General features: G+C 40.8%; 1 protein-coding gene and 1 long non-coding RNA gene across 2 annotated transcripts; one reads left to right on the top strand and one right to left on the bottom strand.

The window, feature by feature from the left end:
* Positions 1-2,428: 2,428 nt before the first annotated feature.
* On the bottom strand, positions 2,429-16,424 carry LOC103041915 (cytochrome P450 2M1). The gene is made up of 9 exons (XM_007236833.4): positions 16,145-16,424; positions 13,897-14,059; positions 13,649-13,798; positions 12,481-12,641; positions 11,921-12,100; positions 11,314-11,455; positions 4,243-4,430; positions 4,018-4,159; positions 2,429-3,796 (listed from the first exon to the last, which is right to left on the bottom strand). The coding sequence occupies exons 1-9, from the start codon at positions 16,331-16,333 to the stop codon at positions 3,612-3,614; spliced, it is 1,500 nt and encodes a 499-aa protein (XP_007236895.3). The 5' UTR covers positions 16,334-16,424; the 3' UTR covers positions 2,429-3,611.
* On the top strand, positions 4,954-11,070 carry LOC125782596 (uncharacterized). The gene is made up of 2 exons (XR_007425320.1): positions 4,954-5,049; positions 10,542-11,070. It is a non-coding gene; the product is annotated as an uncharacterized LOC125782596 (long non-coding RNA).
* Positions 16,425-26,150: the final 9,726 nt, after the last annotated feature.

The following is a 26,150-nucleotide window of genomic DNA, read 5'->3' as shown; positions in this document are numbered from 1 at the left end:
AAACACATTTCAGCTATTAAAGGAAAAATTATGGATTAGGGTTTAGTGGCTCTTTAATACCATGAGGAGCCTGGTCTTACAGGAGTGTACACTCTCATGCTTAGCTGGGCCGTGTTTGGCATTTACCCGTCGTGTTAACATTGTGTTACATTTATCCTAGATCTGATTTGATATTACAGATTAACGTGGACATAAAAGTAATTTCAGAACACTTTTCAAAAGAGTGTTTCTTTAAGACCCTGGTTGTAATGTGAAAGTTGTAGAAAGATGCTGTGCCCACGTTATTTGCCTGGACAGATAGTTCAGTGAAGCCTGTAAGGAGGACTGGAGTTAGAGTTTTGGTAGCGTCTGGCTGGACGCGTTGGAAGAATGACCAAGAACGACGTTTAAAAGTTGCATTATTTCTGAACTTGCAATAAGGGTTGCTGTTGGCCACAACCACACCAAAATAACAAAAAGCTAAAGCTAACAAGCTAAACTAGCACTCAGACTGAACACACACTCACAGCGAGCGAGCTCTCTTCATCTTCTCTCTCACATACACACACAGACCCGTGCTCTGTACTGTAAATGCCCATGAACAGCATATGTTTTAAGCCAAAGACTTGATATTAAAAACAACAACAAATGTCTCAGACATCAGGCAGCTAACTGGTAAGCATTCATACCTGTCAAGTCTCCCGTTTTGGCCGGGAAACTACCGTATTTTACTCCTCTTTCCCGCCGTCCTCCCGTATTAGTATTTTCCCGTAAATGTCCCGTATTATACTAGATAAAAAAATATATAGGCCACAGGCGACAATGCACTGACCGCTGTGTGTCTCTTAACCAATCGTGGTGCCGGTTCAAGGAGAAAGTCCCGCCTTTCAGGAGAAACAGCCAATCAGCTAGCTGGTTTTGCGGAGCGCAGTTTAGTGTGCGGGAAGCCCCGCCCCTCCCCTCGCTGTGAGATCAGGCAGCTAGTCGGAGCAGCTGTCGTTAAAACTAATCTGGATATACGGAGATTTTTCTAAAAGAAAGGTAATCAACCATGTAAACTGTGATGAGATTGTTTCTGATAGCTGGTTAAAAAGACTCTTCTCTGAATCAAAACATAAATTAAACCCACTGTGTGTTTAATAAAATACAGCTTGTGACTCAGTTAGCTTAACTTTAGAATTAGCTAGATAGATATTCAGGGTTTGAGAAAAATCTACATATATATATAATGCCCTGCCCTGATGTGCCTGATCAGCCAATAATTATCATTTCCAAACTCTATTAGTTCAGGGCTAGTTTTAGGGTTTGTTAGAATTTGTTTAAATCTCAAGTATTGTGGTAATGTATTATAATGTAATGTAATGTATTATTTAGAAGGGGTAGAAGAGATGGTTGAGCTGGAGAGAGAGAAAATATGGAGAGGGCTGAAATTAACTGAACTGATCAGGAGTGGACTGAACGATAGAAAGAAGTATTAATGAAAGATTATTAATTGTGTAGGCCCCTTAGGACTATTATTTACTTATGGAATATATCTGATCCATGTCCTTTTTGTAAATTTGTGCACCCTTCAATTTCAATTTTAAATCTATTAAATAAAAATATATATATATAAAATATATATATATATTTTTTCCCCTCGTTTGGGCTGTTGGGGCGGCGGAAAAAATCCCTTATTTTTAAGTCCAAAACTTGACAGGTATGAGCATTACATGCAATAGCTTTCAGTGAGGCAGTTTTTAGAGGCTGCAATGCTAAATATTTGGTTCCTTTCACCGCTACTGTGAACAATTCTGACCCGGTAAATTCCTGTAGAATGAATCATTCTAAACAAAAACACTCTGAGCTGCTCTGTTTACATATTTTATAACTAGATTTCCACCTGTCTAAATTAATTCCCCAAGTTAAATGAAAGGCCAAATGTTTTCAGGACAATCCAAAATGCTCTGGTTAGAGAACATTGAATTATTATTTTTTATTGTTTTATTTCATTTAATTATTATTAATATATTTGTAAATTTTTAAAGACATTGCAAACAATTGATTGCAGAGAACCATATGAAACTAAAACCAGGTACTCATAATCATATGACAAATATATGTTAACAAACAGATATATGGACTATATTGACAAAAGTAGTGCCAATTCCTTTTTTTTTCTCTGAAATCAAGATTATTTAAAATGAGTTTATCATGCTTTTGTTGGAGTAACTGTCTCTACTGTCCAGGAAAGACTTTCTACTAGATTCTGGAGCATTGCAGTGAGGATTTGATTGCATTCAGCAAAAATTATGTTAGTGAGCTCAGAACATTGGATGATCGCCACCCTACATGATCCTCAACTCAAAAACTCATATGAACACCCATGAACATTTGCACATAGAATGAGTGTATTTTCATATCACATATTCAACCCTTAGTATTGAGCCAAAAAGATTAAACTGCATCATTACTGATGGTGGAGTCCATACAACTTATTTTATTGTCTTAAGAATCCAACATTCGGTTCTGCTTGGCCCTATTATAAACCCTCGCTCCAGGATCCAGCTTTAATCTTCCACTGTGACACAACATGCATTAATAATACATTTCTTCTTCTGGAAGGTAATATTACAAGAATATTACCCCCTATACACACCCACACACACCACTACGACTATTGATCTACAATTGAGTAATCTTGTGTGTCCCACCACCTAGTCAGTGTATTTATTACATTTTTCTTCAAGGTCACTCCATATCCGAGAAACAGGCGCCATCTACTGGAAGCAGAGAGGTATGTATTTAAAAAAAAAACATTTATTATTTTCCACTGCTGACAATAAGCTTCACATCACCCTTCTGGCTCTGTGTCTGACAGTAATGTTGCCAAAGTGTTCATTATTTGATGGTTCAGTAAGAATTTGCATCTACAATGTAAAAATATTGCATTGGTGAAGATGATAATGATGATCAAATAAATCCAGATGCTCTTATTGTTCATTTCTCATGTGCACATTTTGGTGATCCAAGGTCAGGGCTGTTTCAAGGCATTTGGGGGCCATAAGCTAAATAGATCCCACCCAACAACATTTAAAACTATTACTGTGCACAGTTTCTGAAGGATGCAGAAAAATATCCAGCAAAATGTCCACCGAAAAGATACGGTGAGTTAGCATTACCTGCTGCGTTCGCAACTACCAATCCTTAAAAACACTCACTCAAAGCTAATGTTTATGTTTAGCACACAACTTATAGCTTAACATATCAGATTTAAACAGATTTCTGCTGTTTGAAAGTTGCAGATGCACCTAGTGCTTTAAAGACAGTGAAACGCTGGTGTGCATGGATACTAGTAGACATGAATGTTCCAGTCTGGTTATATGATGCATGGAATTATCCTTGGTCATTGTCTGGGGATCCCAGGCCAGCTCAGGGCTCTAAGCAATTGACTGGTTTGCTTGCTCTGTTGCAACAGGCCTGTCTACAGTGCAGCAAATATATCACCCCATTCTACAAGCACCGGGTCACATTTACCTGTATCTTAAACTAAAAATCCCTAACAAAGAGTCTATTCATGAGGTGTTTGTTCTCTCTTATAATGACTAAAATATTTTTTAAAGACTGTATCATTAAATAATTATCTCTGATGTCTACGTCCTGCGAACAGCATAGCATTCGAAACAACGCGGCATGCGTCCAAAGCAGCAGATCAGAGGAGTGGTGTCGAGCTCCTCCTGCAGGACAGTGGCCTTGAAGGTGAAGTGCTGGAGGAGAGACGTAAAGAAGATGAAGAGCTCCACCCGGGCCATCGCCTCACCCAAACAGGCTCGCTTTCCTATAAAACACACAGGAAGAAATGGTCAAGAAATTTATCATAAGTGTAAACCTAAATTTACTAATTAAAAACACTTCTTTAACTAATTTTGCTTTAAAGATAATGTGAAAATAAAAAAAGGAATGAAATGGATACGTTCAGCTTTATGGTGAATGAAATATTAACTTTCTTAATTTTTGTCTCTAATAAATCCATAATACAGAGTATAGCTTTGAGCTCACCCATTCCAAATGCAACAAATCCATCATTCTTCTTAAATCGGCCATTTTCATCCAGGAAATTCTCTGGGTCAAAACAATCTGGGTTCTTCCAAAGTTTGGGGTCAGAAAGCACAGAGGACAGTAGAGGAAGAACTATGGCTCCCTAAAAATAAAAATGCTTGAATTAAACAATGATATTCATATGATGTGCAATAAGGAACATTTCTAAATGTAATGTCAGGGTACCTTTGGAATTAAATAGTTGTTAAACTCTGTATCATTAAGCATGTAATGTGGAACAGAGGTAGGGGCGAGATCTATGCTGCGCTGGATCTCATGAACGACTGCATCTGTGTATGGCATGTTCTGTCTGTCAGCAATAGAGGGGCTCCGGTGTGGCCCCAACACCTCATCAATCTCCTTCTGGACTTTTGCTGTTTTAGAAAGAAAAAGAGGGAATTAAGACCATTTATTGGAAACACCTTCCAAACCATCACTGATAGTAAAAACTTCACACTAGACTTCAAGCAGCTTGGACTCTGTGTCTCACCACTCTTCCTCCAGACTCTGCTTCTGATTTACAAATGAAATGTAAAATTTACTGATGATCAGTGATGGTTTGGAGAGTCATGTCATCTGCTGGTGTTGGCCCACTGTGTTTTATCAAGTTTAAAGTCAGTGCAGTGTTTTTGCCACAAAATCTTACAGCACTTTATGCCTTCCTCTGCTGACAACTTTTATGGAGATGTGGATTTCATTTTCCAGCAGGATTGGCACACTGCCCACACTGCAGAAAGTACCAATTGGTCTTATATAATATTCAAATTTTCTGATACACTGATTTTTGAGTTTCATTGGCTATAAGCCATAATCATTAATAATAAAATAAATAAAAGTTTCAAATAGATCACTCTGTGTGCAATACATCTATATAATATATGAGTTTCACTTTTTTAACTGAATAACTGAAATAAAGTAACTTTTCAAAGATATTACATTTTTTTGAGATGGCTCTGTAGAGTTGGTCTGTGTTCTTTAAGCAGGGACTGTCAGGTCTGGTGCTAAAAGCACTGCTGTCTCTCCCTCATTAAGCGCTGCAGACGATCTCCAGTCTCCCAACTACACTTCCCAGAACACACCACACTCTGACATCACGCACTCACCTGTTCACCTGCCACCACCCGGAAGCCCTGAATATTGATTACCCACACTATAAAAAACCCCTTCACTTACACTCTGTGCCGAGTAATTGATTGGTTAGCCCTCATTACAAAGCATATTCTTGTTATCTATATTTTTGATCTCCTGGTTTTGACTCTCTGGTTTGTTATTCTCGATTCTGATTTTTGCCTTCTCCCTATTGTTGGAACTCTGTGTATTACCTGGACTGTTACCGTTTCTGATTGTTTGGATTATCCTCTCTTGTTTGCCTCCCCGTGCATGAACTTTGGACTGTCCCTCACTCTGGTTAGTGCTTTTCCTCTCTGGTTGTTGTTTGCTCCCGCTGACCTTATATTTCAGTCTGACTACCCTGTTGTTATTATTGATATCTGCTCTATTTATTAAAATATTCTATATACTGCATCTGCGCTTGTCTGAGTATATCTGATCATTACAGATTACTCGGCCGCTGATTATGGATCAGATAGCGGATGCAGATCAAATTCGGTCTGGTTTAGCTAACCAGGGCAAGCTGCTCGGTCAACACCAACAAACACTCGCTGGTGTGACCCAAGCTGTGGACGAGCTCGCTCGCCAGCAGGCTAACCAACAGCAGCAGCTCTCAGAAATTCTGGAACACCTTCGGGGTCTTACGAACCCCTCACCCCCTGTTACAGCATCACCTGCCATACCCCCAGCTGCTTCTACAGGGTCTGGGTTCTCGGTTAGCAAACCAGAGATGTTTGACGGAGATCCTGAGAAATGCAGTGGTTTTTTGTTGCAGTGCTCCGTTTTTTTCAGCAATACACCCCCAACAACCGATAAAGCTAAAATCGGGTTCATAGTATCTCGTTTATCTGGTAAAGCTCTTGAATGGGCCACAGCTGTTTGGGACACTTTATCTGATTCAAGCTACGATAATTTTTTGCAAACGTTTCGTTGTGTGTTTGATCACACCAAGTATGGTCAGTCCTGCGGGGAGTTACTTCTCTCACTCAAACAAGGCAACAAGTCAGCTGCAGCTTACACGCTAGAATTCCGCAATCTAGCAGCAACGCTCCACGCGCTAATGTGGTACGTAACAATCCTGAACATTTTAAATCCAAATGTTTCTCGCTCAGTGTTACTGTTACCTGTCCAACCAGTGTACTCTCTGTCTCAGCACTTATAGATTCTGGAGCCGAGGGCAACTTCATCAGCGCGGACCTGGTTAGAGAGAGAGGCATCCCCACCAGAAGTCTGCATCATCCCATCTGTATCCGCGCTGTTGATGGGAACACCGTGCGCTCCAGACCCATTACGCAGCAGACTGTGCCTTTCACGATCCAGACCAGCGCGCTCCACTTCGAAGAGCTACCTCTGTTCGTCCTTCCGAGAACTGAACACCAGCTCATTCTTGGTCTTCCATGGCTTAGGACTCATGACCCTGTCATATCATGGTCCCAAGGGGATATTAAGTCCTGGTCTCCGTACTGTCATTCGCACTGCTTAGTGTTAGAAAAAGTAGCTGTTCAGTCCACCTCGGTAGAGAGCCCCGATGCTCAGGTTACTCCTGACATTCCTCCTGAATATGCAGATTTTTCAGAAGTTTTTAGTAAAATAAACGCAACTAAATTACCCTCACACCGCCCGTACGATTGTTCCATTGACTTGAAAGAAGGCGCCACGTTGCCTAAGGTTCGCGTTTACCCGCTTACCCAAGACGAGGAGAAAGCTATGGAAGAGTACATTAACGAAGCGCTAGAACAGGGGTTCATTCGCCCGTCTAAATCGCCGGTTGGGTCGGGTTTCTTTTTGGTTAATAAGAAGGGTGGGGGCCTCAGGCCTTGTATTGATTATCGGGGTCTCAACCAAATCACGCAGAAATACACGTATCCCCTACCACTGGTCCCAGTAGCTCTCGAACAACTTAGAGAAGCCAAAGTGTTCACTAAATTGGATCTCCGCAGCGCATATAACCTGGTCCGTATTAGAGAAGGCGACAAATGGAAAACTGCCTTTACCACCACCAATGGTCATTACGAATACCTCGTGATGAGTTACGGCCTCGCTAACGCTCCGTCCGTTTTTCAATCCTTTATGGACGATGTATTCCGGGACATGTTGGGTAAATACGTAATCGTATTTATAGACGGCATTTTGGTGTACTCACCAGATTTAAATACCCACATTGCCCACGTCCGTTCTGTCCTCCAACGCCTGTCAGAGCATCATCTTTATGCTAAGGCAGAGAAATGCGAATTTCACCAACAGCGTATCGCATTCCTCGGCTACATTATAAGTGCAAACGGCGTCCTCATGGACGATAATAAGGTCGAAGCCGTAACTAATTGGCCCGTCCCTCATACTATTAAGGATCTTCAGCGTTTCCTTGGTTTTGCAAATTTTTATAGGCGATTTATTCGCAATTTCAGTAGTGTTGCTGCACCTCTTACTGCCCTAACCAAAAAAGCTACTAAAATCCTGAGATGGTCCCCCGAAGCCCAACACGCGTTTGATAAACTTAAAGCGGCTTTTGTATCGGCACTAGGGATGCAAATTATCGATTAATTCGTTAATCATTAGTTGATTGATCTTATCGATCGACTTTCGATTAATTGATAAGCGGCGTTTTTACCTGAATTTTAGTGTTTCAATAGGGCCTTTAAAAATACCAGCTAAATAGTTAAAACACTGAGCTCAAAAAGTATATATTATATTATTATAATTATTATTATATTATATATTCCTCAATTAATTATGCATTAGGAAAAGAAAGCAGACTTTTTATGGTATAAGAAAATACATTCTTTAATTTAAAAAGAGAAATAAATTAAGGACTGGCTCAGTTTTTGCGTTTTTGTACCATTAGACATATTAAAAAAAAAAAAAAAGAATAGAAGAAATTAAATAGAGAGCCAAACAGATTATTATTGAGCCTATAGATTATGAAGAAACTGCATCTAGGCTATTAATTAGGAAATCCTCAACAATCCTCAATGCAAAGAGATCCTGAAACCCTGTACCGTCAACTGTCTTGATTGGCATCAAATCTCTCTTGATCATGCTGCATATCCTCTCTGTAATGTCCTCCGCCCTTCTCTCATCACACGCTCGCGCTCTCAGTGAAACTGTGACGGCGTTCAAATGATAACTGAGTGAGCTAGTGGAACTGTTGTATTTCAATACCGCATTACACAGAGAACATTTGACTTCTTTGCCTAAATTAACAATGTTGAAATGGTCCCACACCGCACTTATTTTCGCCCGCTTCATTTTGTTTTCAACCCTGGTCTCTCGCGAGTCGTGTTCACCTCTCGTTCTCACGCTCTGTTCAAGTTACTACAGTAGCGCCCTCTAGCGATTAATCGCGAGTAATACATTTTGTTCGAGCAACCTCTTGATCGACAATTAATCTAAAGTCGATTAATCATTTGCATCCCTAATCGGCACCTATACTTAAGCATCCTAACCCGAGCCTCCCTTTCGTAGTCGAGGTCGACGCCTCAGAAACCGGGGTTGGGGCCGTACTCTCCCAGCGCAGTGGTACACCTCCTAAACTTTTCCCCATAGCTTTCTTCTCGCGTAAGCTGTCGGCCGCCGAACGCAACTATGGTATAGGAGATAGGGAATTACTGGCAGTCAAAATGGCATTAGAAGAATGGTGTCACTGGCTGGAAGGGGCTAAACACCCCTTTGTCATACTCACAGACCATAAAAATTTCGAATACCTCAGAACCGCCAAACGTTTGAACTCCCGTCAGGCTCGCTGGTCGTTATTCTTTTCGAGATTTCAGTTTTCCATCTCTTTTCGCCCCGGCCAACGCAACACCAAAGCTGACGCGCTCTCCCGGGTTTTAGAAATATGCTGGTCATCCATCTTCGGAGGACTGTCCTCCAGACAAAACGTTCGTTCCGTCAAAATTCAGAGATAGACTTATCACGTGGGCTCACTCTTCGTTATCTTCTGGACATCCTGGTGTTACCCGCACGCTGCAGTTAATATCCTCTCGGTATTGGTGGGACACTTTGAGAGCTGATGTGCATGCTTTCGTTACTTCGTGCTCTATTTGTGCACAGTGTAAAACCCCAAAAACCCTTCCAGCCGGTAAGCTCATGCCTTTGCCAGTACCTGAGCGACCCTGGTCGCATTTAGCCGTGGATTTTGTCACGGATCTTCCCATGTCTGAGGGCTATACCACAATTCTTACTGTTGTAGACAGGTTTTCTCGGGGGGTTAAGTTTATTCCCTTTACTGCTTTACCTACAGCGTTTCAAACTGCTCAGGCTATTTACACTCATGTGTTTTGTCATTTTGGTGTTCCGGAGGATATTTTGTCTGATAGAGGACCCCAGTTCACGTCTAGAGTTTGGAGGGCCTTTTTTGAACACCTTGGTGTTCATGTTAGTCTGACTTCTGGTTTTCATCCGATGAGCAATGGGCAATGTGAAAGGGTAAATCAAGAATTGGGAAAGTTTCTGCGTGTATACTGTTTTAAATACCCTACAGACTGGTCTCATTATCTCGTTTGGGCTGAAATTGCACAAAATTCACTTATTAACTCCACCTCTGGTCTCACTCCCTTTCAGTGTGTTCTGGGATACCAACCCCCATTGGCACCGTGGACAGTGGTGTCCTCTGATGTGCCAGCTGTGGATGACTGGATGAATCGCAGCGAGCGTGTGTGGGAGGAGACTCACCGGCAGGTCTCAGAGGTTTTGCAGCAATACAGTCTGACAAGCACCGAGGCGATACCCCCCACTTTCAACCTGGTGACCGAGTGTGGCTCTCGACCCGGGATTTTAGGTTTGAGGGGTGCTGCAGGAAGCTCCTGCCCAAGTACATTGGGCCCCTTTCGAATACTGTCTCAAATTAATGAAGTGTCGTACCGGGTGGAGCTCCCTGCACAGTATAAAGTCAATAATTCTTTCCATGTTTCTCTCCTCAAGCCTCTGGTCCCGGGTCCGCTCGCTGAGGGGGCTCCTTGTGACGTACCACCCGCGGCAGTGGAGGGGGAGGATTCGTCCACATACGCGGTTCGTGAGGTGCTGGATTCTCGCCGGAGAGGTGGCGTATTGCAGTACCTCATTGATTGGGAGGGTTACGGTCCGGAGGAGCGTAGCTGGGTTGCTGCTGGGAACGTGCTGGATCCTGCTCTTCTCGCTGATTTCCACGCTCGCTACCCCGGCAAGCCGGCACCCCGACCTCGGGGTCGTCCCAGACGCTCCCAGTACTCCACAGCACCCGTCCGCCAGGTCTCCCGCTCACGCAGCCCTCGCCGGTACGGCACCTCCACCGCTCCTGCCGCGGCTCCCGCTTGTACTCCCTGTCCGTCGGGTGGGCGTCGCCGAGGTCGCCCCCGCGTCCCTCCCGCTCCGGCTCCATCAGGCGGGGGTACTGTCAGGTCTGGTGCTAAAAGCACTGCTGTCTCTCCCACATTCAGCGCTGCAGACGATCTCCAGTCTCCCAACTACACTTCCCAGAACACACCACACTCTGATATCACGCACTCACCTGTTCACCTGCCACCACCCGGAAGCCCTGAATATTGATTACCCACACTATAAAAACCCCCTTCACTTACACTCTGTGCCGAGTAATCGATTGGTTAGCCCTCATTACAAAGCATATTCTTGTTATCTATATTTTTGATCTCCTGGTTTTGACTCTCTGGTTTGTTATTCTCGATTCTGATTTTTGCCTTCTCCCTATTGTTGGAACTCTGTGTATTACCTGGACTGTTACCGTTTCTGATTGTTTGGATTATCCTCTCTTGTTTGCCTCCCCGTGCATGAACTTTGGACTGTCCCTCACTCTGGTTAGTGCTTTTCCTCTCTGGTTGTTGTTTGCTCCCGCTGACCTTATATTTCAGTCTGACTACCCTGTTGTTATTATTGATATCTGCTCTATTTATTAAAATATTCTATATACTGCATCTGCGCTTGTCTGAGTATATCTGATCATTACAGGGACTATCTTCTCAAAACGCTTATTGTTGATTCGATAAGAAAATGTATCACAACATGATAAAATATTAATATACTGTCTAGCACTAGAAAGGGATAGGGAAGATGGGAATAAAATTGCATTTTGTGCTATTAAAGAAATATGCAAATATGTAGTTGTGATGTTACTCCTTAAGACTCCTTAAGGATGTCCAGCAAGTAATTTGTCACCTTGGATATCTGGATGTTTCATCATGTAAAGTAGGCCTTGTCTGAGGGTGGAGGAGGTGGTTTCCATGCCAGCACTAAACAGATTCCATGACGTGGACAACAGGTTTTCATAATTAAATTCTGTATTGGGATTGTGTTTCTCCTGCAGAATACAAAAAATACTGTCCTTATTATTATTATTACTGACAGACAGGCATCACTATCTCAGTTATCATATCTGACTTCTTTGGGAACCAATCTAAAATGAAAAATAAAGAACTTTAAATTTAAATTTGGTTATTTCATTTGGAGCTATTATTTTAGGCTTATTTGTCCTAAAACAGAAAACACAGTCTCATTTTGTTTATTCATTTTCAAATGGCTTATAACTGGACACCAACAATTGGGAACACTTTTTTCTTTTTTATAGACCTTCAATGCTTGAAAAATAAACAGCTCCAACAAGCATTCACCTAAATACTGATTCAATGCAAATAAGTGTGCTCTACTATAGATCAAAATAAAGTGTGACCCAAAATTATGTATCAACCAAATAAAAAATTTAAATATATGAACTATAGAGAAACAAATGGCTTTATAAGGATAGCATACATAGAGAATACTTTACCTCCTCCATTCGTAAAAGGAAGGCTTCAATGAAGTCCTGTGGTGGTGCGGAAGGATCCAGTGTCTTCCACCGTGCCTCTACCTCACGTTTTAAAGAAGCTTTTGTCTCCTGCACAGCTGAAAGCACATCATGGATCTTTCCAGGAAAGAAGCTAACAATTTTTGGGAAAATGTTGTAGGCCTGCAGGAGAAAAGAAATAGATGTAAGAGTGTTAAGTTATTTAAAAAATTGTGTTAGTTCAGCATAAGTAAATTTATACTAATTCATATTACAAATACTCATACTAAAATCTAATTAAAATGTACTGAATTACAATAAAATACATTTTAGGGGAGCCTACATGATTTCAATACCTTTTAAATATAAATGAGCTTACATACAGTAAAGTGTAGATTTAAGATAAAAAAAAACTCTACATTGTAACTGAATACAATCAGCCATCAGTTCTCTCAGATTACAAAAAAAAGTAATGTACTCAGCATGGTTGTACAAATGTTTAAACACCACATTTTAAGAGGGCAGATCAGTATGAAATGAAGGGCTGTAGATGAATACAGTACCTGACCAGTAGGACTATTCAGAAAATGGAAGTATTTATTAACAGCTGTGATGAAAAGTTTTAATAGAGGATCATCAGATTCAAATCTGTGGCCGAGCATAACTGAACAGATCACATTGCACACTGCCTCAGATATCAGGTCTTTGGGATTAAATGCAGAGTCTAAAGGGAGGAAAAAAGATCAGGTGAGAATTATTGCAGATACTATTGCTGACATTGTTGGATTTTTTTTTTTAATTTTCTTTAATTTGCTAGCTTTCAATTTGGTCTGTTTTGGTCAATGAAAACTGAGCTTTTTGTACTCTGTGATGTATCATGCTATGAGGTACATGGACAGAAGAATTTTGTTATAAGTGTATTGTCTTATTCTTACTAAGACCTTACTAAAATCTTATTATTAACTCTCAGGTATTTAAGCCAAGCAGTAGTTTGTGATCTACAGTACTGCCATCAGAAATGGCAAGTGGGACTTGCACAGTCCAATATTAGGAATGTGATGTTACACAACATACAGCTCTGAGACCATTAAAGTTTCTGAATCAGTTTCTCTGATTTTGCTAAACTATTTTATAAATTACGAACAACATTTCTCCCAAATTCCAAATAGAAGTACTGTCATTTAGAGAATTTATTTGCAGAAAAGGTGAAATCTTCTTGATTATATTGCAGAGGTTTTCAATATCTTAAAATCAAAGAAACTCATTTTTTTCCAGAGCTGTATATACTTCTATATGCTACATGATACAGTATCTCCAGTAGTAAACTAGATCAAATACAGCTACAATAATCATTACAATAAATCAGAGAAATGCATGTTCCTAACTCAAAAGTGAACATGATTCTACTGTTAAATAACACAAAGTTGTTGGGGTTTAATAATATTTTAGAGGTACAGCCATGTTCAAAATATTAAAACCTCTGCACATTCATATAAAGCACCCCTTTAAAGGCTTATGTATTTATACAAATCTGTCAAGGAACCCCAGAAATGGCATAGACCTAGAAATAAGTGAAATATAAAGGATATTCTTATCCTGATACAGGATAAGATTAAAATATCCTGGACCCATCATATTCCTTGCACCCATATTCTATGTTACCCACTACCTCACTATAACTGAAATCAATTGCTTCCTAACCATCACATAATAGAAAGCATGCTACTGTACCTCCAAAAGTGCTGAAGGTTTGCACCAGATAACTGGTCTCTTCTCTCACTTTTTCCTCAATGCTTTGTCGACCCATGCCAAAGTCCTTCAGAGTCGTGATACAAAATCTCCGCAGTTGCTTCCACCTGTCTCCATTGCTGACCAAAACACCTGTAGATCAGAGAACACGTGTATAAAACAAGTAGAGCAAGGAAACAGGTACTGATCTGGTCTCAATGTTATGGCTGCTGTGTAATGAATTAACTGACCATATCCATTGGAGACCTTCAGTAAGAGGGGATAGTTCGCCCGACCGCTAAACTCTTCACCCATGCCAATCATGGAGTCCTTTAAGGCTTGGTATCCAGAGATCACCACAACAGGAGTGTTAGCAAACCAGACGGTGAAAACAGGGCCATACTTTTTACTAAACTGATGGAGAAAAGTGTGAGAAACGTGCAAAGTTTGAGCAATTTGACAGTATTAGCTTAAACAATAATGTTTTTTTTTTTGAAAAGCTGTTGTACAAACTGAATTATTGATTGATTTAATAACTGATTTATTTAATTATGAAAACAAACCTAATTAAACATTGTGACTGAGTTACAAGCTTGTAAATCTGAATTATTTTGTTATGCTAAGCGGTGTAAGATGATGTGGTAACTGTTTTTAGATATGTTGTAACGTCAGTTAAAGAAAATACTGAGGAACCAAAAATGGTACACTTTACTAATATCCTACCAGTCTTATACATTTAAAAAGTCTTATACAAGTTGCAAATACGGTTTTCATTGCCTTTTCATTGCTCATTTTTAACACAAATCAGGAAAAGTTGGGACAGTAAATTTAAAGTGCTTAAAGTGTTTCTTACACTTAGTTTTATTTATTTTTTTGTTGTAGACAGAATAAGCCTGATATCATATCATATTTTGTCTGGTTAACTTTACTTCATTAATTAATATAGATCCATTCCTGCATTTCAAGCCTATGATACATTACAGAAAAAGTTGTGACGAGGCAATTTAGGGCTTCTCTTGTCTCTGTGCTCAGAAAAATCAGTATACAACATCTTTTGTGGAAGAAAAATGTATGTACGCAGTGTGCTATGTTACACCAATAAGAGTCTTTGGGCAAGACTCCTAACACTACATTGGCCCACATCTGTAACAGGAATAAATTTCTATGTCCCTCTGGATAAATGTAAAGATAACATATTTTCCAGAGATTCCATGATTTTTTTAACAAGACAATGCAAATCCACAAGGCTGCACACATTACAAAGCATGGCCACGAAATAAAAAGGTACTGGTATAGAGCGGGTTCTAAGTCCAATTTGCAGTCCTGACCTGTCCCTAATACATAATGTTTAAATAATTCTAAAAAGAAACTGTCAACTTTGTACTATTGCACCATTTTAAATGTGGTTGCAAAAAAATGGGTCAAAATGCCACCTGAGACACTTCATTCCTTGCTCTCCTCTGTGCCAAAACATGCCTTACATTCCCAATTTTTTTGTAATGTGTTGCAGACCTGAATGCAGGAATGGAGGTGTATTAATAAACAACATTAAGTTGAGCAAATAAAAGCATCTTAGATTCATATTGTCTAAATTAAAAAAAATAAAGTAAATGTAAAAAATAACTATTGTATTGTATTGTATAGTGTTAAATAAACAACGCTGTGATGCTTCATCTCCATGGATGTGTTTCTGCTTCAGTGCAAATCCCAAGGAGACAATTCTCAAGCGTATCCACTTTTACATTCACAATAGGTCATAACAATAAGGCAATGCACGGCTTATACGCTTTGTGACAGGTGGAAAAGATGTTTTTGTTAGTTTTTCATTACCGTTGATGTAGGCACTATTGTTTCTTTTATACCTCTAACATATACAGGTGAAAACCAAGCCTAGAGTGACATGTGCCAAAAATTGGCAGATTCACAGTCAACGAAGGCATGTTTCCCCTTTTTTAAAGCTGTTAAGTGTGGAATATGGAGCTACACTAATGTTTATTTTTTCCAATAAAACTCTCAGTTAAACTCAGCAACACACATTAGAATATTCTAGTATAAAATGCTAGTAAAACTACCCTGCGATATTATAATACAGTAAAAAAGGATCTAGTCTGTCAGGTGTAAGTCACACTACTCAGTTATTTTTGGAATAGGGACAAAAATACAGTTAAGTCCATGATTTAGTCACAGAATATTGTTGTGATTAATACAACAAATATTTTTTACCGGATTGGTACCAATAATTCAAGTCAAGTGTTTCTAAGGAAATGTTGTTCGTCGTTTATAGAATAAAAGAACTATGTTCATTTTACTAAAACATATACCTATAAATAGCAAATGAGAGAAACTGATTCAGCAACAGAAATTGTCTCTTAGTTTTTTTTTCCAGAGCTGTATAATGCATACTGTGTGCATTATAGAGAGTTCTTCCCCTGCAGTTTCTGTACTGACGGGTTCTGCAGGCTGCTGTAAGGTTCCTGAAGTTGAATTTATGTTACTTACCTGAAGGTAATGCTTGTACGGCTCCTTTCCTCGCAGCTGAAAATAGTTTCCCACCACTGGAGCAGGAGGGGGACCTGGAGGCAGCCTCTCATAAGCCTTCTGACATCCTTTTCTCCGACTCTTCCAGAATAAGAAGAAAACAGCAGTGAGCACAGCGATGTAAAAGTTCACAGATAGTACAAACTCCATCCTGTACACAGGAGAACTAACGCTGCGTTGAGAGGCGAGCAGAACCGAGTAGGTTTTAGTCTCTCTCTCTCTCTCTCTCTCTCTCTCTCTCTCTCTCTCTCTCTCTCTCTCTCACACACACACACACCTCCACACACTGGAGTAAAGTCACTGTTATGTACCCCCGTAGTGTTACTAAGTAAACATTATTACTCAACACACGGAGCACAGAGGACAACGTCTTCTTGGATCACCATTTGTTTATTGAACACCCCCCCCCGAGCTGACATTACATTCAGAATCCCCGTGCCCTAGTGGCAATCTGCCCTCTAGTGGTAAGTATAGGTAGGGCCTCTCTAGGTTCATACATAACATATCTCCTCCCCACTAAGATTCATTGTCAATAACACCAACAACACAAAATAACAAGTCTTCTGAAACTTTTAGCATATTCCCCTTAAACTACAAAAGATTACATTAACAAAGAAAAAGACGAATATAAATATTACGGCCTATAACCACAACAGAGTTCCAACACTCAACCATTAAACAACACTCTGCAAAAGCAAACTTTTTTTTTTTATATTTAAAGTTCACTAATCTCTGTACCGCACTGGCGGTCGTGTGATCCTCACAGGATTTCGCCGTACAGTCCCTGTTGTCTCTGAATGACCTGTGCGTGTCATTTCTGTAGACTGTGGTGTCTCGGGTGGTGTATGTGTTGTGTGTGTAATTGTCTCTGTATCCTCCATCTGGTGAGACGTACTTGGATCAAATGTGGCACCAGGCGTGGTTGTCTGTGGTAGTGACAGAGGACAACTCACACTCTCCGGTGGTTCTGACTCGGGCCGAGTCAGCATCTGGTCCACATGACGCTTCCAGACCCCTTGTGTTCCCACATTTACCTTGTAAGACACTGGTCCAGTCTTCTCGATCACCCCAGCTGGTATCCACTTATCCTTCCCCCTCCTATAATCACGCACAAACACCGGCTCACCAACTGCAAACTGTCTCTGCTTGGAGTGTAGCTGGCGTCTTTGCTGCTGAGCCTCCTGCGACTGGCGCACTGCGCCAGCCACACTGGGTTTCAAGAAATCCAAACGAGAACGCAGCTTGCGCCCGACGAAGAGCATAGCAGGACTTTCTCTGGTAGTCGCATGAGGGGTGTTGCGATAGGTCAGGAGGAACGCATCCAGACATCTTGAAAGTTTGCACAAAGCGCTCTGCCAAACCATTGGAGGCAGGGTGGTACGGTGCCGAGCGAATGTGTTTGACTCCATTGACTTTCAGAAACGTGTTGAATTCCTCAGAGCAGAATTGAGGGCCGTTGTCGCTTACAAGGCTGTGTTTGATGCCATAGCAACTAAAAAGTCCCCTAAGTACTTGGATGGTTTTGCTGGACGTGGTGCTATCCATGATGTGTACCTCAGGCCATTTGGAGTGTGCGTCCACTACGACCAGGTACATGTTCCATGTTGCATGCGAGCTGCAGCTATGGATGGTGTGCTTTTCACTGGACTGAGGATGGTGGTGAGCGGGCGATGATCAGTGAGCAGAGTGAACGTATTTCCATAGAGATACTGGTGGAACTTACGCACTCCAAAGACGATCGCCAACGCCTCCCTCTCGATCTGCGCGTAATTTTGCTCTGCTTTGCTGAGGGTTCTGGATGCATAGGCGATGGGTTTCTCTTCACCACCCGGCAAGACATGAGAGAGTACCGCTCCGACCCCATAGGGTGAGGCATCGCAAGCCAGGCGGAGAGGCAGCTCAGGGTTGTAGTGTGTGAGCACCTCTTGTGTTACCAGGAGTGCTTTGGCTTTCTGGAATGCTAATGCACATACTGACGTCCACTGCCATTTTCTTTCTTTGTTCAGCAGTTCGTTCAACGGCTTAAGCACAGTGGCCAGGTAAGGGATGAAGCGTCCATAGTAGTTAAGCATTCCTAGGAAAGATCGCAGTTGACTCACATTGTCTGGTGCAGGTGCGTCCATGATGGCGCGTACCTTCTCCGGTGACTTGTGGAGCCCAGCAGCGTCGATGATGTGGCCCAGGTATTCCACAGACTCCTGAAAGAAGAGACATTTCTCTTGCTTGAGGTGCAGTCCGTATTCCTCTAGCCTACCAAGTACTGCATCCAGAGCTTTCAGGTGTGTCTGCTCGTCAGGACCACTGACAAGTATGTCGTCCAGGTAGCAGTGAGTGTGTGGCAGCCCGAGGAGTACCTGGTCCATGGCCTTCTGGAACAAGGCGGGCGATGACGCTACCCCAAACGGCAAGCGATTGAAACAAAAAAGTCCTTTCTGTGTTGAGATGGTCAGCAACTTCTTGGAGCTCTCTTCTACTTCCATCTGCAGATACGCATTGGAAAGATCCAGCTTACTGAAGTGTTGACCTCCAGCGAGGGAAGCAAACAAGTCCTCAATACGTGGAATTGGGTACTTGTCGATGCAGAGGGCTGGGTTGAGGGTGACTTTGAAGTCCCCGCAGAGCCTCACGGTGCCGTCCTTCTTGTTCACAGGCACCACTGGCGTTGCCCAGTCACTATGCTCCACAGGTGAGATGACGCCAAGCTCTGTGAGGCGTTCCAGCTCGGCTTCCACTCGCGGTCGGAGAGCATATGGCACGTTACGTGGTGGGCAGAATTTGGGGACACTGCTTGGTCTGAGAGTGAGCCGGGCTTTCACTCCCTTCATGGTGCCTAACTGATCAGAGAAAATAGCAGCGTGTCTCTTTAACACGGTCTCTAAGCTGTCTGTCTGTGTGAGCCCAATTACATGTACAGTCTTTAAGTCTCTCCAATCCATTTGAATGGCTCTCAGCCACTCCCTGCCAAACAATGGTGGAGCATCCACCTTCACCACATACAGTGGCAAAACAGCCTGTTGCTTGTTCAATGCCACTTGCACTTTAATGATTCCTTCTGCTGCCAAAACCTCTCCTGTGTATGTCTTTAGCATGATCTCAGTAGGTTGCAGAGGAACTTTGTGCAGCTTTCGTTTATACAGTTCAAAAGGAATCAATGACACTGCTGCCCCGGTATCCAATTCCATCTCCATTTCCATTCCATTGACTTTTGGCACTACTGATATGCGTGAATATTTCCCTTTTTGAGACACTGCATACAGTCCCAATTCACTGTCACTATCCGATTTCGTCCGTTCACTTTCACTTTCATTTGCCTCGACATGATGAATCTTTTTCTTCTTATCTTTCACACTGCGTTTGTGTGTATGACTTTTCTGTTCAGGCATTCTCTCTTTGTGTCTACGGTCTCTTTCATGTCTGCCTTTCTATTTACCCCTGCACATTCGTTTCGTGTGGCCCTTCCTCCCGCACTGGTGACACTCGCGATCTTTGTACCAGCAGTCCTCATCACTATGATTTCCCTTCCCACAGCGGTGGCATTTTTCACTGTGCGAAAACACCGCATTCACTTTCAGGGAATTACTTAACTGCTGGACGTCTGCTGCTGTTTCTGCTGACACTGCATGTTCCACTGCTTTCTTGAAAGTGAGACTGTCCTCAGTCAGAAGGCGTTTCTGCACAGCTTCGCACTTTAATCCGCACACAAATCTGTCTCTCAGAGCGTCCTCTAGGTAAGCTCCAAACTCGCAGTGTTCTGATAGCTTTTTTAGCACTGCTACATACTGTGCTACCGATTCTCCTTCCCCCTGATTACGCTTGTGGAACCTGAACCTTTCGGCTATAACAAGCGGTTTCGGCGTGAAGTGATCTTTAAGCACAGTCACTACCTGTTCGTAAGACCTAGTGCCAGGTGCCACGGGAGCCACTAAACTACGAAGCAGTCCATACGTTTTAGGACCCATAACACTGAAGAGTATTGAAACCTTCTTAGCCTCCGGAATGTCATTTGCATCCACATAATGCTCAAAATGTTCAATATACGTTGCCCAATGCTCACCAGACTCATCGAAAACGTCCATATGTCCATATATTCCAGCCATAATGCGTCTTCCCGTAATAATACGCACCGTAGACGAACTCGAAGCCCTAGATGTCGGTGAATCCGATGACGGTTGGCTCCCAGGTGATTAGCACATTAGGAAACCACGCACGTGGTGTCCATTCCGGTCTAAAACTCTCACAAAGCCGACGAAACATTCACTGTCAGCCGACGAGAACTGTCCCGAAATCAAATCCCACCTCGTCGCCAATTTATGTTATGTACCCCCGTAGTGTTACTAAGTAAACATTATTACTCAACACACGGAGCACGGAGGACAACGTCTTAAATGAGTATGCGCTTATAGAGGCAACATTACGGTAAATGGTCGCGCAGAATGAAAATGCGCCTCAAATCAGAAAAATCAACACGATTAACCCATAAAACATGTTACCATATTCATTAGAGAAGGGTTAGGTGTCCCTCTAATGACTAATGAGCGTCAACCAGTGGTTTAAATGTCATGTGGTGCCCTATAGGTGCCCTCACAATGACATAAACTGGATTTAATGTTTCAAACTTGTTGCGCACTAAGTACAAAAAAGATAGCAAGATAGCAATACGCCAGAACTTTAACTGCAAACACCTCCATGTCCTGAAGACCATGGGAAGACCAAAATTAAGTTCCCTCATTTGTTTTTCTGTATATTTTACAAATCTTACAACTTTTGGAAAAAATCACTAGAATGTGCTCATGTCCTCATGCTATTAGCATAGCCCCCATTTAGCAATTCTTCTATGTTTTTGCTAATTCTATGCTAAAAACCCATTCACTCTTGTTATTCAAAACATAAAAAGGACTGAGTGCCAGTAACAGGAGTGTTTTTATCATAAATGTTATAAAAATAGTTTTGTAACCATCTTCGGATTAGAAACCTTAAAATTTAAGTAAAGCTCCAAGAAGTATTTGATCCCTTGCTGATTTTCTTTGTTTGCCCACTAATAAAGACACTATCCTTCTGCACTTTTAATGGTAGATATATTCTAACATGGAGAGACAGAATATCAAGACAAAAATCCAGAATATAATTTTAAAGAATATATTTTAATTAATTTGTATTTCAATGAGGAAAATAAGTATTTGATCCCTCTTGCCAAACACACTCAATACTTAGTGGCAAAGCCTTTGTTTGCAAGCACAGCGGTGAGACGTTTGTTGTAGTTAACCACAAGTTTAGCACACACACCAGGGGGAATTTTGGCCCACTCTTCTTTGCAGATCCTCTCTAAATCATGAAGGTTGGTGGGCTGTCGCTTGGCAACTCTGACCTTCAGCTCCCTCCATAGATTTTCGATCGGATTGAGGTCTGGCAACTGGCTGGGCCACTCCATGACCTTAATGTGATTTTTCTTGAGCCAATCCTTTGTTGCCTTTGCTGTATGTTTAGGGTCGTTATCATGTTGGAAGACCCAACCACGGCCCATTTTCAGATCCCTGGCAGAGGGGAGGAGGTTGTCCCTCAGGATTGTGCGGTACATGGCTCCATCCATCTTCCCAGTGATGCGGTGAAGTAGCCCTGTACCCTTGGCAGAGAAACACCCCCAAAACATTATGCTTCCACCTCCATGCTTGACGGTGGGCACAGTGTTCTTGGGGTCATAGGCAGCATTTTTCTTCCTCCACACATGGCGGGTGGAGTTGAGGCCAAAAAGTTCAATTTTGGTCTCGTCTGACCACAAAACCTTCTCCCAATAACTTGGTTCATCTTTCAAATGATCATTGGCATACTTGAGGCGCGCCTCCACATGTGCTCTCTTCAGCAGGGGTACCTTTCGGGCACTGCAGGATGTGAATCCATTGTTGCGCAAAGTGTTGCCAATTGTTTCCTTGCAAACTGTGGTCCCAGCTGCCTTCAGGTCATTTGCTAACTCCTGCCGAGTGGTTGCAGGACGATTTCTGACCGTTCTCAGCATCATTGCCACCCCACGAGGCGAAATCTTCTTTGGAGCACCGGGCCGAGGTCTGTTGATTGTCATGTTATACTCTTTAAACTTTCTGATAATTGCACCAATAGTTGTTACTTTCACATCCAACACCTTACTAATCTTTTTGTAGCCCATTCCAGCTTTGTGAAGGTCAACAATTCTGACTCTGAGGTCCTGTGACAGCTCTTTGGTTTTACCCATGTTGGAGACTTGAAATCTGTGTGATCTGTCTGATTCTGTGGACAGGTGTTTTTCACACAAGTGGTTAGTGAGAACAGGTGGCTTCAGGTCAGGTAACAAGTTGATTGGGAGTGTCTAACTGGTCTGTAAAAGCCAGAACTGCTAATGAATACTAAGGGATCAAATACTTATTTCACTCCATGAAATACAAATCAATTAATATATATTCCTTAGATTTATTTTCTGGATTTTCTTTTTAATATTCTGTCTCTCCATGTAAGAATACATCTACCATTAAAAGTATAGAATGATCATGTCTTTATTAGTGGGCCAACGAAGAAAATCAGCAAGGGATCAAATACTTCTTGGACTCACTGTACATGTGTTATTAGATTCACAGTTGAAAAAAAGGAAGAAAAAAATATAAAGATGTATGAACTTTTAATTGTGTCACAGTGACTAAAGGCATTGGAAGCTGTTTCTACTTTTTCATGAATCAGGAAGGTCAGATTGTTTTCATCAAAAATGAGAGCTGTAAGGAGAACCTGACCCTGAGTGGCAGACAAGATGCACTGCTGTTCTGCTGTTTTGGGACCAGTGCATATGAACTAGGAGACAACAAGCTGTCTGAATGAAGTCCTGGAAACTTCTCCTCAGATAGCCAGCGCATGCCTGTTTCACACGGTGTAAAGTCATACACACGCCATTATTTTGGACTTTATTCATTTTGCTCATCTCATTGCTTATATAATGGATAACACTTGTAAAAAAATGCTATTAATTTTTTTTAATGGCTTTATAGGCTCTGGACAGCCAGGCTTTGCTTCAAAGGCCAGCTGGAGCATCCTGTTATAGTGTCCACAAAATTCACAGTTTGCTCTCAAAAGTCTTCTGTTGTAATGTGCTAATTTTTGCCTGATCCTTTTATTAAAAACAGTATTTTTTAAAAATGAATGCTAAATTCGTGTTAGATTTTAAAACAATACACCATGGAATGTAAACAAAACATAACTATATTTGAGGTTGAACATTTACATATGTTCCTCAAGGTTATAAAACATGAAAGGTAATGAAAGGGCAAAACTAAGAAGGTAATGCACAAGATTTCAATGTTCTGAAATAATACAGGGTCAGCGTTACACATACAGAGTAACAATTATACCTACAGCACACCTTTATATAGGTTTTAACATCTCTTATCAGGTTGGACCATGGCCAGTGTAATCATTAACAGGCTTTGTGCAGAATGTACCAAATGTTTTTTAAGGCAAAGAAAACAATTCTAAAAGTTTAATGTCTCATTGACTCTGTTACTGAACATTATGTCCCAGAACAGTTTAAAGTCCAATGTGATTCGTATGTTCATGGTAAGTGTATATAAACTTCTGACCTACTTATATTTATTAAGGCCAAGAATAAAGTTGTTTTCTTTTGCACCTCTCCCATAAAACCCTTGTGTAGTAGCTAATGGCAGATGCTATGGAAAGGTCTAAAGGAGACTTCTTTACTCACCATGGTAATAAAACTAGAGGTAAAGTACTGAACAAGATAAGTAATTAAGATGAAGAGCTTCACACAGACCATCGCCTCCACTTTGAACATTAAACTTTAAACATGTGAAACTAAGAAGCCCAGTTGAGTAAGAGTTAGGGAAAGGCTCCTGTATTTTCTCCTGTGATCCATATGTAGAAGGGGGAAAAAAACTATTTTACTAACTTTATTTAAAAAAATGCATGCAAGACCTCAAACTCGCTTTGAACATCATTCAATATCTTATCTGTAGTTTCCTTCAGAAACTACTATTCAAAAAGGTAATTGCTGGTTTACAACAGGGGCCCAAAGTACAGTGATGAACTTTGTAACATTGTAAAGGAGCTTGCTGAGACTGTTTACTGTAGCATTTGTTTCTGGGTTATGTCAAGATTTGACTACTCTATAATCAGTAAAGGAATTAATTATTGAAAAATTGATTTAATTTAATTTATCACAAGCGGTTTAATTTCATTATCGATGCTCCCTTATTCTGACGTTAGAATAAAGAAATGTGCATAGAACCACCCTGGAACCACCCACCACCCACTAGATCAGTTAAAGAAACGCCATTTTGGTTATTTTGATTAAGAACCTTGGACAGCAAACTTTGTTTGACTAAGGGATCTGTACCTACTGTCCATTGCAAGTCATGCAGATAAAGGAGATGTAATTATTTTGAAATAAAGATTGTTGTTCTTTTATCCAAGTTAAGCATGAGCTAGCTTGTTTGTGTTTTGCCATTTAGCACAAGCTAACACTTACATGTGGTAAACACTAATGAGGCATGGCCAGCAACAGCTTACTTGCATAAAAGTGACAGAGCTCTTCAACGGCTTACTCTGAAAGGAACTGAAATTGGCAAGAATAGATCTAGTGAAATATCTTTATGTGAGCTTGATTTTGTGCAAAGAACATTTGTATAGCCCAGAGGCCTGTTCTAACTTGTGCAAAAAGAGATATAATAAGATATTTGATTTTTTTTTTACTTTAACCTTTTTAGTTTCTTTCTACATTCATTTTTATTATCATGGTCATTCAATATTATAATTAGCCTCCATTAAAACCACCTCTGCCTGTGTTCTTATACACACCAGCACTGGTCTACAAGTAATACTGTACCTATTCCCACCTGTTTCATATGGAGATCACAAGACCTTTATTGAGAATGTGTGATAAACCTGCTGATGTAGGCAGTCCAGAGCAAGTTTTATTCTTCTTACCTGTTAAGAATAGCAGTGGGTACCACCCAGGCAAGGCAGGAACATGGCCCAGTTCTGGAAAATATAATGCAATGTCTGTTTACTATTAACTGCATGAAAAAGAACAGTAGTGGTGTCACAGTTTAAAGGTTGGTCATGACCCTTGAAGTGTGCATTTGGAGATAACCAGAAGATAGGTAATCAGTTAGAAAAATAATTTCTATATATCATTTTTTAACTGATTACTGGACACTGCTAACATAGTCATAATGATTCTGTTCAATTTGTATTTAATCCTAATCTTTTACATAAAAAAGCGGATGTCTAAAGTCTGTGTTGACCTATTGAAATATAATTACCTGTTGATGTACTTTTACTCCTTTCTTATGTATCTATTCATTTACGTTCTTATACTGTGGACACACTAATGCTACGCTGTGGACAACACGTTCATCCAAAACAGAAATATAAACCAGCCTTTAAGCAGCAGTCCGGGTTCCCTTGTGCAGCAGGCAGCATTTCAGTGGATTCATTTGAATACAAAAACTTGCATATAAAACTTCAAATGAGCTGTTTCTCTCTTGGGTAGTGCTGCATGCTGTGAACAGGTTTTGCACTAAAGGTTGGGTTCAGTTAAGGACAACAAAGGCTTTAAAACTGTAAGAATATGTTGATTTGTTGCAAGAAGACAGTTGATGTAAATTGTGTATGAAACAGAATAACACAATAACATTATAAAGCATAGCAAAGGTTTTTTTGTTTATATGTTTGTATAAAATATAAAAAGAATAAAAAACAAACAAACCATAGAAGGCAGCTGATGTAAATTTAATATGAAATTGAAAAATTTATAAAATATAATCATAGTAAACACACTGACAAATGAATTGTGATGATTTGTTATTGTGTTTGTATGGCATTATAAATATAGAATTATGATTATAAATTGTGAAATTGCAAATGAAAACTGTAAAAATAAAATGTTGAATGATTTTAAGTGTATACTTTTTGTTCTTTTCTTTATCATTTTGTT

Source organism: Astyanax mexicanus, chromosome 18 (genome assembly GCF_023375975.1).
Source record: "Astyanax mexicanus isolate ESR-SI-001 chromosome 18, AstMex3_surface, whole genome shotgun sequence".
In the NCBI taxonomy this organism is placed as follows: Eukaryota; Metazoa; Chordata; class Actinopteri; order Characiformes; family Acestrorhamphidae; genus Astyanax; species Astyanax mexicanus.
Note: the sequence above shows the minus strand (reverse complement) of the source record. Positions and strands in the feature narration are given on the sequence as shown.

Bases quoted from the DNA above. Each gene is read 5' to 3' on its own strand.
- LOC103041915 (XM_007236833.4), bottom strand. From the start codon at position 16,333: ATGGAGTTTGTACTATCTGTGAACTTTTACATCGCTGTGCTCACTGCT. The intron at 13,799-13,896 runs GTCAGTTAATTC...TCTGATCTACAG, and splicing joins GAAGGTCTCCAATGGATATG to GTGTTTTGGTCAGCAATGGA. The intron at 4,160-4,242 runs GTACCCTGACAT...TTTTATTTTTAG, and splicing joins ACAACTATTTAATTCCAAAG to GGAGCCATAGTTCTTCCTCT.